The sequence below is a fragment of the Melospiza georgiana genome, chromosome 5, assembly GCF_028018845.1.
Source record: "Melospiza georgiana isolate bMelGeo1 chromosome 5, bMelGeo1.pri, whole genome shotgun sequence".
Taxonomy (NCBI): Eukaryota; Metazoa; Chordata; class Aves; order Passeriformes; family Passerellidae; genus Melospiza; species Melospiza georgiana.
Genome location: NC_080434.1, coordinates 16,336,685 through 16,349,064, shown reverse-complemented (window position 1 = coordinate 16,349,064; position 12,380 = coordinate 16,336,685). Strand labels below are relative to the sequence as shown.

Sequence of the window (12,380 nt, the reverse complement as noted above, 5' to 3'; positions counted from 1 at the left end):
CATTATGGCATACTCCTTATGCATACAGGTTTAAATGAAACCCGTTAGAGGCTTACTTAGACATACTTCAAAACACAGGCTAAAAAAATGATGGATACCATAAAGAATTTACAAACACATTTGTTCTTTGAGTTGCACTATTTTTCTTATGCAACATCCTGTTTTTATAGAACAGAAGTAACTTGCACTTGGAAGGAGCCTAGCCTTATCCTTAATAGAACACTAATAATGCAATACATCATATTTTATTAATCCTTTTGTTATGAGTGTAATGCCTTAGGTGGTGGATAAGGTATATTTGTCACAGGAAAATGAGATTGTCTGCAGTGGAAAAACAATCTATTATTTTTGTTCTAGCTTTGCAATTATAATATAGACATCGTGCAAGGTCTGCTTGGGCTACCCACCATTCAACAAATGACACTTGAGATTCTGTGCTTCCTTAATATATGCTTTCTTTTCCTGTTATTTCTTATGTGCCACTGGGAAAGAACATGCTGCAGAGCACTGCAGTCTGCTGTGCTGATCTGAAACACAGATCAAAACCTGATTTTTTCTGAATATATGCAAAGAATCTGCATGGCAACCAGCAAAACACATAAATGAGAATTCAGCAGCTGTAAATGGACTGTACCCGAACAGCAACCTACTGCTTCCCATACAAGCTGTCAGAAAAATTTGGTTTGATGGTGAATGAATAATAGCCGTCCAAATGTGGTTTAAGATTACTTGCTTCTATTGGTTTCAGAACTTACAAAAAATAACACTTTAAATGGAAAGGGACTTTACTAATATTTATTCTTATTTTTAACCTTTGCAGTGCAGCGTGTTGCTCATTGGGCATATACAGCACAAAGGATGTTTGCATCACTCTCTAAACAAAAAAAGAGCATGTAAAATTTGTTTTCTCTTGCCTGACTTGCTTACAACCTGACATCTCAGAGGCTTCTTAATCCTGAGCCTGTTACTGAGCCATTACAAATGACTGTGCAATCAAATGATTGCATACTATATCTTAGTTCATTAAGTCACTTACAGTCTATTTTTCTTTAATTAAAATTTGAGAAGTCAACTTACCTGACAAGTGAAAGCTATTGGGTCAGCCACTTTCTTCAAAATGGGTTCAATTTCCTCTAGTGCAGTATAGTATTCAATCTGTGCTGTCCTCTTAATGACTCCCCCACAGTAGACATTTACATATACAGGACCAGCAGGAAAATCTTATAAAAGAACAAATCAGAACAGCAGCTGAAAACATTTTACAGTCCCAGACCAGAAATCTCAGGGAATGAGTAAAAAACCAGAGAATATCACAGAAAAACATAGAGTTGATGAACTGTCTGGATTTGCATTTCACAGGTGATTCAGTGTAGTCAGTTTTTTTATTCAAGTCTTGCAGTCTAACATCAGAAAGCTGACAAAAGAAAATACCTATCTTTAAATCTGTATAAAGCAAAGCCATTATATTGCTTCACATTAGAAAGGAGATGAAAACAGAATGCTTAAAATTTCCAACTGCCCTTTGAAAGACTGATGACCTATAATCAGCTCCCTTATGCCTACATGTTAAGGAAAAGTGCATTTATCACAAATAGAGCAATTGCTATTCATCTTATGAAACATTTTTCCTTAATTGCAGTCAAGGTTCTCAAAATTGTATTTGAGCTAGGCTGCAGAAATTGCAGTATAATTAATCCATTCCAGTTGTTTACCTTGCAAAAGCCAAGGAGAGAGGCACTTGTAGTCAGTTACTTAGGCATGATTTGCTCTGTGTGTGCAGCACAAGCCTACTTTATGAGCACATTTCCCAACCCATTACTTGTTGTGCCAGGCATTCTGCTGGACCATACTAGCACAGTCTTCTTAAAACACTAACTCTGCCCACAAAACAGTGAAAAAAAGGGCAATTCTGAAAATGGAGAAGAGGAATAGGGCCAGAGAAGCTAGACTAATAGTGCATCACATTAAATCACTTAAATGGAAACTGCCCAAATGTGGGCTTTAAAAAAAAAACAAAACAAAACCAACAAAACACAGCATATCTCATATAACATCAGATTAGATGGACCTAAACCAGGATATTTCCAAATTTCCACTTTTCCAGGTTTTAAAACAGATTAAACATCAAACACAAATGATATATGAAACATAATTAAACTCGGCTACAGCTCTCTGACAATTTCTTCATATTTCATTAACTTTTCTCATTTTATTTCTTCAACTACTACAGAAATCTTCTTGTGATCAACAGTATCCTCACAAAAAAAAATTTTTTGGAAGACTTTTTTGAGATACATGCAAGAAGATGGCAGCTTCTGTTCTCTGAAATCCAGCTGCAGATGGAAGTTCCCTGTTTGTTACATACTTTCCAGTCAGGTTTCTGAAAACAAACTCTCTGCACCATCACAATGATAAAGAACTCTGAGCCCCTATGTGGCCATCATCTCAGGACAGCATTCAGGATGAAAATCTCAGAATCAATTAGGTTGGAAAACACCTGCAAGGTAATTGAGTGAAACTTCTGATGGACCACCAACCTGTCAACAAGACCATGGCACATGTGCCAAATGCTGTCATTTCTCAAATATCCCCAGGGATGTGACTCCTCCAGCTCCTTGGGCAGCCTGTTTCGATGTTTAACAAATGTTTCTGTGAAGAAATTCCTCCTGACTCCAACCTGAACCTCCTCTGGCACAGCTTCAGGCCATGTCCTCTTGCCCTGTCACTGACTGCCTGGGAGAAGAGGTCAAATCCCAGCTGGCACAGATTCCATTCAGGTAGGTTTTAGAGAGTCATCAGTCTTTTCTCCAGGCTGAACAACACCAGCTCCTTCAGCCACTGCTCGTGCAAGTTAATCTTTAGACACTTCCCCAGCTCCATTGTCCTTCTCTGGACACAATCCAGCACTTCAGTGTCTTTCTCAAAGTGTGGGGCCCAGAACTGGACACAGCACTCAACTGGTGCAGTCTCACCAGGGCTCAGTCACAGAAATCATCAGGTCACAGAATTACCAAAATATGGTTCCAAGAAGCCACAGTGGAAAAATTGTAGCTTATTATTGTAGTATTTCCTCCTATCTAAGGTTATATTGCAGTAATTTTATAACAAAATATTATGTAAGTTCCTCTGGCAATTCACAGCATGTAGCCCAATAGCAAACTATACTCAGAATACATAGGTGAGAAATGTTTTAATTCTTAACTCCCATCAAGAATGGGGATAAGTGTGCCCCTTAAATCTGCAGTGATCTTCTAAAAGAAACTGTTAAATAGTTGAAACTGTTATCAACTAGTTATGGATGGAGCAATAAAAAAACCATTAGGAACTAGCCAAGATGAGTGATACAGAGAAATTACATGAATGTGAACAGAGAAAAGAAACTATTTCCTGCATCACTAAGAATTATGGAGAGGAGAACCACCAGATTTACTGCATTAAATATAAAATGACACATTTAGTAACAGAGTAATAAGAAAAGAATATTAGGTTTGCATTTTATGGCAGTAATTTTGGAGAATGTTAATCTGTAACTAATCAATGACATTTTAAGACTGCCACCTGTCATTTAACCACAGAAAACCAACCTAATAGAACCTAGGTTCCCATAAATCACAGCCTTGCTTCTCTGCATTATTAAAAGTTATGTGTGCAAAACTCATTTACAGGAAACACCCACTAAATAGCAGAAAAGAAAACTACTTATTAGAAAAAGTGAAGGGATTTGAAACTTTTTAGTTTTTGTTAAAGGTAAAGAATATTTTTCTTACCTAGGGCTTTCACATATTTGACCTTCTTGTTCCAAGAGGCTGTCTGCATTCTAATTTGTTGATTATCTGTTATGAATTCCACTTCTAGAGTTTCTTCATCTATTTCCTCTTTCAACAGAATGAATATTTCACCAGGGTTCTACAAAATTAAAACACGTTCCCATTAGTCCTACAGAAAATGATATTGGAAGTGTAACATTATATTGAAAGTGTATTAAAAGAACTTTGCTTCACCAACAGCTTCATACAAAAAATTCGTACTACCAAAATATGATGGTATCTCACTGCTTCCGTTAGTATTTCAAGACATTTCCTTTTGTGTTTCCTTTCTTACATGAAAGACACAAGAACGTAGGATTTAAATTTAATGTAGGATTTTAAATTCAGCTTACATGAGAATATTTTAAAACAGTATTTTAAATGCATATGTAGGTGAATTGTTACATTTTCTAAGGCCCCTCTATAGTCTAGAAGAATTATATCCATCTTAAAAACAAAGGATGAATCTAAAATACTTTAGACCCACTTAACATCTTCCAGTAAGGTGACATTAGATAGAAGGAGCAGGTGATGTGAGACACAAAATTTGTGACATTCTACATACACTGCAACCTCCATACTTGGCCAAGTCCAAGTCCATTCACATGAAGGAATGCAGTGCTGGATTTTTTACTTCCTCTGTTTATGCTGTCACATGTTCCTCACAGCTACTCTGATTAAAAGCACATATGAACATTTATGTCCACTGCATATGCATGCAGACACACAGACATATAAATATTTCTGATTTAATTTAACTCAAACTATGTATGTGCTGACACAAGCCCTGTGTAATTCATGGTATGGGCACATATGCATGTATACATACACCCATCCTGGATTCTTGCCAGGACAAATCCCACATCTCTCAAGAAGTGCCTGATTACTTGCTCCCTCTGAAGTATAAGGCCCACATGACAGTAATATTTCAACTCAAGCTGCAAAATAACTGTAATAGAACTGTCTTCAAATGACTTTACTTCCAAATCTTTTGACTGCAGCATGGATGCAACACAAAGGCAACATAAATCCCACTGCAATCTAGGTGCACTCTCATTTTGGTCCCTTGACAATTTTGGAAAAATAGCAGATACAGTATGAATGAGATTGCAGCAGGAGAAGGGGAAGAACAGTGACTGTTATCCCAAAGACTGTAGCATCCAGAAGCCTTACCTCACATGATATTCTTCTCGGAAGCACCAATATTGACTGCTCATCACTTTCTGATGTTTCAGAAAGTACCTCTGTTTTAAAAGTGAGGTCTGTTTCTTCTGATGCTCCCCTGGCATCTGACAAGTTAATATCAGAGATAGTCTGGTGATCTGAAATAAAGAATGTGAAACAAGAATGTTGTTAATAATCCTAAACCAACAAAACATGGCAGTGATGTGGTTTCCAATGTGTTACTCATATGGGACTTGGAGTCACATTAAGGACAGCACATGAAGCCTGGCAAAATTCCCTTAATGTAAATGTAATGAGATGTGCTCCTTTGATAAAGAACATGCCTCTGAAGTTTTGATCCTGAAGCCTTAATTTACATGAACAGGCTCTGCACATATGCTTTGCCTTCCTAAAACAAAAAGGGACATAGCCTTTAGACTGATAGTCTATTCACAAATAGTAGTGAACAGCAAAGTCAGGAGATCACCCAGTTCTGTCATCTCAGAATGCTCATACACTAGAATAAAACAGGATTTTTACCACCTTTTCTTTATATGTAAATAAGCACATGCTATATGTTTACAACATCAATCCACTTGCCTAGAGGAATCATTTACATGAGGGCAGTGATACCTGAAACATGGTACTATGACAGTAGGCACAGATTTCTTTGGCAGAGAATCCATGGCCTTTGCCTGCCTTAATAGAAAAAACGATGGGTGGAAGCCATATATTTTTTACATAGGATAATCTGTATTTGGAAATGCTATGCCAGTTATAAAGGTAGCTTACAATCAGTTTCTTTTCTGTTTGGCTGTATCAGAAAAGGCCCAAGAGCCTTTAGTGAATATAGTGAATCCTTCACCACATCGCAGAATTTTAATCATGAAAAAGAACTGCCAACTAACCACATCTGCAGAGCTCTGACTAAGCCTGGGTTTCAGCAAAGGTATCCTTTACCTACTATGTCTCAGCTGTATCATTACTCCTCCTTTCCAGACACTCTATTACCCTGTGTGAAACAATCCTGCCACCCATCTCAAAGGCCTGCAGCAGCTCTTCATCATAGAGGATTAGTCAGTATACTGCAGTCATCTCATTAGGTTATTGATATAATTGCATGCAGTCCAGAGTTAAAAAATCTAGACTGGCTTGTGAGACAATATCCTGAGAGACATCCACACTGTCTTGTATTACTGTAAATTATCAAACACTCACACACAGTTACATTTAAGGATACAAAGAACTTTTGAGGTAGTTATTTTCCTCTTAAATGGATACAGAATATTAAAATAAATTAGTGATGGGCAGAATGCAGAACAATAGCAATTTGGCTTTGCTCAATGAAGTACCACAGCCATTTTGCACTTCTTTGAAAAGGTGCCCAAGTGACTGAGGTACACAAACCATACAGTGCTCCCAAGTGGCACAGACATCTTTCCAGACAGTGACAGTACTGGCAATCTACAGTTAACTTTCTCAATTCTCGCTTGCATTTACTTCCCCCATATGCACCAGTTCATCCGATATAGAATGTTTCCTTGCCTTACCAATACTGCCTTCCTTAAGGCTTAGATTTAACAAAGTACCTCTATAATAAATGCATCTGCTACATGCACTATGCCATGGCATCCTATTGTAGAATATTTTTATCCAGGGATATGCTTTAATTGTTGAAGGAAGGAGGGAGGGAAGGAGGGAAGTCAAATGTCCATAGTTCCTTTAAGGAGCTGAAGTTTCCTTCAACATCTAATCTAAGTTAAGCAGGTTCAATGACCATCACTAGCTAGTAAAAACTGCCCATCCTACTCCTGCTTATATTCTCATGCCTTTAAGGCAAAATAATTCTGAATTAAGCTATGAATTCAGCATAAATTGTTAAAATTACACTGAACCTACATGTAGATGTACTTTACTAAATAGCATTAATTCCATTTACTTCAATTTACTTTAAAAATTAAATAGGCTACACTGAACAAAGGCTATTCTGTTTCTGAATGAGAACCCACACACATTTCAATGAAGTTTAACTAATCCAGCTTAGAATACAAGTGCAGTAATTTCTGATTATCACTGTGAAAACTAGACTTAATTTAGCAGTGCCCTTTAGAAAAATGAAGCCCTGAACTCTTGTTGAGGAAAACAGTTATGATATTTTGCAGCAGCCTTACAGTACCTAAACAGGGCCTACAAAAACATGGAGAGGGACTTATTACAACGGCATGTAGGAGAACAAGGGGGAATAGCATCAAACTCAAAGAGGGTGGGCTTAGAGTAGATGTATTAGGAAGAAATGCCTTACAGTTGTGGATGCCCCACACCAGGCATTGTTCAAGGCCAGGTTGGATGGGCTTTGAGCAACCTGGTCTGGTAAAAGGTGTCAAGGTTTATGGCCATAGGATTGGAACTAGATGGTCTTTAAGGTCCTGTCCAACCCAAACCTTCCTTTGATGATGATCCTGTGATTATGTACGCCCACAGCACATATTTTGGGAATGTATTCACATTTTAAGTTACTCATAAATCTTACATACACAGAATCCACTTCAGAAGATAACTCATATGAGGTACATGCCGCTTCTGAATTTTTTCTGCCAGTTTAGGCAAAGGAGTCTCACAGAGACAAGAAACATTCCACAATCAGATTGACAAAATGAAAGGAATGAATAACAAGTCTGGAAGGCACTGGATTCTCAGATGTCAGCCATCTGCCAGTGATTGTTCAAGGATCACATAGATGCATTCTAATCTATGTAAAGTTCATGACAATTTTATTTCTAAAGTCTGCACTCTACTTATCAAAGATAATAGCAGTCACTTTCACCTTTTGATGCCAATAATTCATTTACTGAGAACATTAATCCTATTGCTAATAAGTTGGTTTAAATTAGGATAACATTATAACATTCTTTCTCCTGTTAATGATTGCATTTTAATATTTTTATTATGCCTAGCAAAATCTAAATGCAATATTAGAACCTCAACCCAGTCACTACTGTGATAGCACAGCTATCCCAATAATAGACAACTAATAAATGTGGCTCTTACATCAAAGACTTGGATATTAAAGAGGATTAGGATTCTCTTGCTGACTTGAAAGTGGCTATCAATTTATTGGCTAAAAACCGTCAAGCAAGACCTCTTCCACTACATGTAAGGTCCACCTGACAGTCAATGAACCACACACAATAGTCCAAGAACCACAGGGATCTCTATCACTGCAATACAAGCACCAAAGTTTGGAACCACCATCTCCAGCCCTCAAATTCCTACAAGCAGTTGCACACAATCTGTCCCAATATGTGGAACATGAAACAACCACATGAAAAGTTGTTTGTCAATGCTGAAGAAGCAATAGACCAGAGATGATGCAAGCCTTGGCTTGTTGGCATTAACTGAAACAAAGCAGCTCATAAAGGTATTAATACAACAATAATGAGACTATAGTAAGACAAACGGAGCAATGACAGACAATATTTGTTTTATGCAGGCAGAAGGTGTTGCCAGATGTTCAAGTTTTTGAACATTTAAATTCTGGACATCTTCATTATTTTCCCTCATTACGCTCCTGTTTTTAGCCTGAAAGCAATGGCTAAGGAGCTTCACTAATTTCTGAGGCTTTCAGAAAAATTCAGAATTTATAACTGAGGGCGAAGATGATCTTAAAAATAGAAGGCTCATCAATATTATGCTGGACTATGTAAGAGAGAGGATTTGTTAAAGGGTATTTGTTGCTTGGTGAACGCGTTCTTTCAATGTTTTATATAATGGTGACCTATTAGTGAGGTTTCTAAAATGTAGCAGTAACAATTAAAATAATTGATAAATAAAACCAGATCCTTTCTTGTAGGATCAAAGTATAAGAAATTAACTATATCCAATGATGCACAGACAACACTATGAGCCAAAAGCTAAAAAGAAAGGAAAAATTGATTACAATCTTCCCTTGAGTAAACAGGGCAGAACTACTGGGAATTATCAATTATAGAGGGTAATCCTTAATTTTCATCAGATTACTTTTGTTTGCTTACTTTTGACAAATATCTGCTGCTGATGGCCACATTGAAAGGACTGATCTTACATGTACATTAACTTTAAATACTAAAATATAACACACATTTACTGTAACTTAATTGGGGACAGCACAGATGTTCTCAATTTCACTTCAGTGTTCTTTCCTAATTCATGTAACTTCAATACATCAACTTGGTATCTCTTACATAAGATCCTTTGAAACACATTATTACTTTCAATTGAACATTTTGAACTAGATTCATGAATGACTTTCAAATAGTATTCCTTTACATACATAAACTGAGAAGAAATACTCATAATGCATCTCAAGTCTCCTGCATATTCAACAACTAATGTTTTACCACAGCTTCTAAGCAACTCTCCTACCACATCTACCTTCTCCCTCACCCACAAGTTCTAACCTTTCAAATACACTCTTTAGTTATCCTTACTGCAGCCTACATGAGAATTACAAGCGTTCTCTGTCTTTGATTACTGGATAGTTGCTACATGTTTTGAGTCAACAATGTATGTGACAGATTTAGGGCATTAAAAATAGCAGAAAACAAACTTATGAAAGATTTATGTGCTTTCTAAGGCTACCCATGAAATGAATCTCTCCGACAAAATTAGGCCGGTTTTACAAAAGCAAAATGCCTGCTAACTTCACAAATTTTAGCTCTTCATCAAGTTTTGCAAAAGCAATGCCAGCTGAGGAACTTGAAACTGCAATACAAAAGAGGTCTTCAATTAGCCCTAGATCACACATCATACAAGAGAATGAGAAATGTGGGTAAATCAAGTTAGGCAGATGACAAGGAATGGGAAGTTCATCTAGCACTTGTGGCCACCTTGCCACCTGAAAGAAAAGTCAGCATGTTCCAGTGTCAAAGACTTAAAAGAGGATTACAGCAGATGCTTTAGATGCAGGACACATCCTGTGTAGTATGGTAGGTGCACTCTCCAGCACAACACGAGGTAAAGGCAGAGGTTGTGCCACTGGGTTCTGTGAGGTATAACTGAAAAGGTTCCCACGTATAAGTGACTTCCCTGCAATTCAGAAGCCTGAAGGCAAATGGTTCTGTGAGTGCCCAGCAGAAATATGGATTAAAGAAGAACCATACAGAAAAAAATGAAGTAACCATCTGTAATGTGGGGGAAAAAAACAGGAAAAAAAGACATATGCACATCATATTCTTCTTGCAATTTGCCACAAGTTTATCATAGACATTTATGAAAGAAAAGCCTGTTAAAATGTGGATATCTGTAAATGCTGTATGAGCTTAGCAGAGTGGGATTCAAAGGGAGCCTCTACCTGCACAAATTGTTGTATACATTACCTGAGAAAGGCTGTGAGAAACAGGGAGGCAGAAAACATACACCATGCTGGGCTTCTTTCAGTGGGACTGTGTTCCTTGCATAAATGTGGGATTTACTCATTTTTACCATAAACACTCTCTAAGATATTATTTCAAAGCAAGTCCCCTTTTCTGCTCTGCTGAAGTTTTCTTTTACAATGGTGAGAGAAGGCTTAGGAATGAAAAGGTTTCCAAAAATCACAGAAAATTATTAATACATACTTCAACACAAAAACATCTGACCTCATTCTTAATTTCTTTCATTTGTTTTCTGTGATGAATAGATTCCAAACCATGATAAACATTTATTAGTGAACAAACTTAGTGAATATAAATATTAGTGAACATAAATAATGCTTCTATGTTGAGAGTACTATCTTTTGCAAATTCACTGACAGTTATTTTTGTTTTACTCAAATGCATTCTCAGGCCCAGTTTCTCCTGCATGGCTGAGTTCTTCTGTCAAAAACAGTAGCTTTCTGTAAGTTGGCCTATTTTGCCCACATCTCCAAAATATTTCTATTACTGTATCTATGGTGTACAACTTTTCTTGCAAATAAGTATCAAACTGACAGCTCCTTTAAAAGCTATCAAGAACAGTTTTTCCTTTTCTGAACATTATATATAAAGTTGGTGTTTATGTCATCTTAGCAACCAATGGTGCTGTAGTTTTCATTAACATCTATTTCTCTCCCATAACAGCAATCCCTGAAAACCCCCACATCTGAGTTACTATACACATGCAGGCAAAGACTGATTTGCTTTGGAGGTACATGTTCATCTAATATTTTATCATCAGGTATGTTTTTGTACACAACAATTTATCACTCTGATAGAACTGTAGCCTAATGGAGTCATCATGAATGCATCTAAACAGAATATGAACGTCTTATTATGCGTAGCCTTCTGGGATCTGATAGTAAAAACAAAAGATTCTGCCTTCAAATAATTCCCCAAACTGCAAAAGGAAATTTGGCATAAGTTTATCAATAATCTTTAAGAAATAACTTGCATGAAAATGTAGACATTTCTTTTCGTATATACTTTCATATGATTGCGACTCTGTATTCAGAAGCAATCTAAAGTTACAAAAATTAACTGGTTCTAACTGGCCTGTGATTTGGAAGACATGTTTGATTTTGTCAGTGCTTTAGCTAGGATGGATATATTTAGATGCTCCTTGGGTCTGACTTTTTCTTTTACTGCATATCAATTCCTTCTATTATGTTTTCTGCAATGAAATCCATGACTTTCAGCTTCACCAGCAGCACTAGGAACATGACTACTCTGATGAGTTTGACACATAGCAAGACTGTCCCAAAAAGTTTTTATTAGGCATGCTGATTAGTTTGGAAATAACTACCTGCCTGAGGTCATTTGGGTGCTGAGCAGAGCTGTTGATGGAGCTCAAGCCTTTAATTTCCAGTTTCTGGGGTCTGCATACTTCTCCACAGAGAAGTAAACTGAAGTCTGTCCCTCTCTTTCCATCCACTTCAGAATTACTAGAGTTCTACCACAATAAGAACACTTGGGTGCTTTTGTTCCATTTCTCTGTGCTATCAGCACACACACACCTCTCACCTCTGTTTCAGTGAAGGATTATACAGCACTAAACATTGCCCAAAATGAGATGTACTGCTGCAACTGAGACAGGCTATCCTCCTGCTACTGACTTAAAGTACCACTGAAGACAAAAGGACTGATAGCAGAGACATCCAGGGTTGTAAAACCTCCAAAACTAGTTAGTCTGATAAAATCCTCCTGCAAATTACTTACTAGTGCAAAGGGGCCAGCTGCAGCTGCCAACTTTACCTCTAAACTCCAATTCAATTCTTCCATAACTGGCTCAAACTGCACTCTGTGCTTGGACACAGAAGTGGCACACTGCTACCTTTAGAAATATACACATATAAAAGGATTTGTTGTGTACAAAGAGGAGGGTCTGAGAACCAAAACATACTTCAGGGAGGCACAACATTCAACCTGAAAAGGGGTTTAAGTTTTTACAGGTATCACTCTCAAGGACTGATTAGTCAAA

The 12,380-nt window shown here is 37.2% G+C and overlaps 1 protein-coding gene across 1 annotated transcript in view; it reads right to left on the bottom strand.

Annotated features, from left to right (window-relative positions):
• Positions 1 to 12,380, bottom strand: part of BANK1 (B cell scaffold protein with ankyrin repeats 1) — a 133,410-nt gene that overhangs the window by 90,794 nt on the left and 30,236 nt on the right. The window contains exons 4-6 of the mRNA XM_058024285.1: positions 4,980 to 5,128; positions 3,768 to 3,906; positions 1,078 to 1,220 (exon numbers count right to left, since the gene is read on the bottom strand). Coding sequence (XP_057880268.1) covers positions 1,078 to 1,220; positions 3,768 to 3,906; positions 4,980 to 5,128 — 431 coding nt within the window. The remainder of the gene's footprint in view (positions 1 to 1,077; positions 1,221 to 3,767; positions 3,907 to 4,979; positions 5,129 to 12,380) is intronic.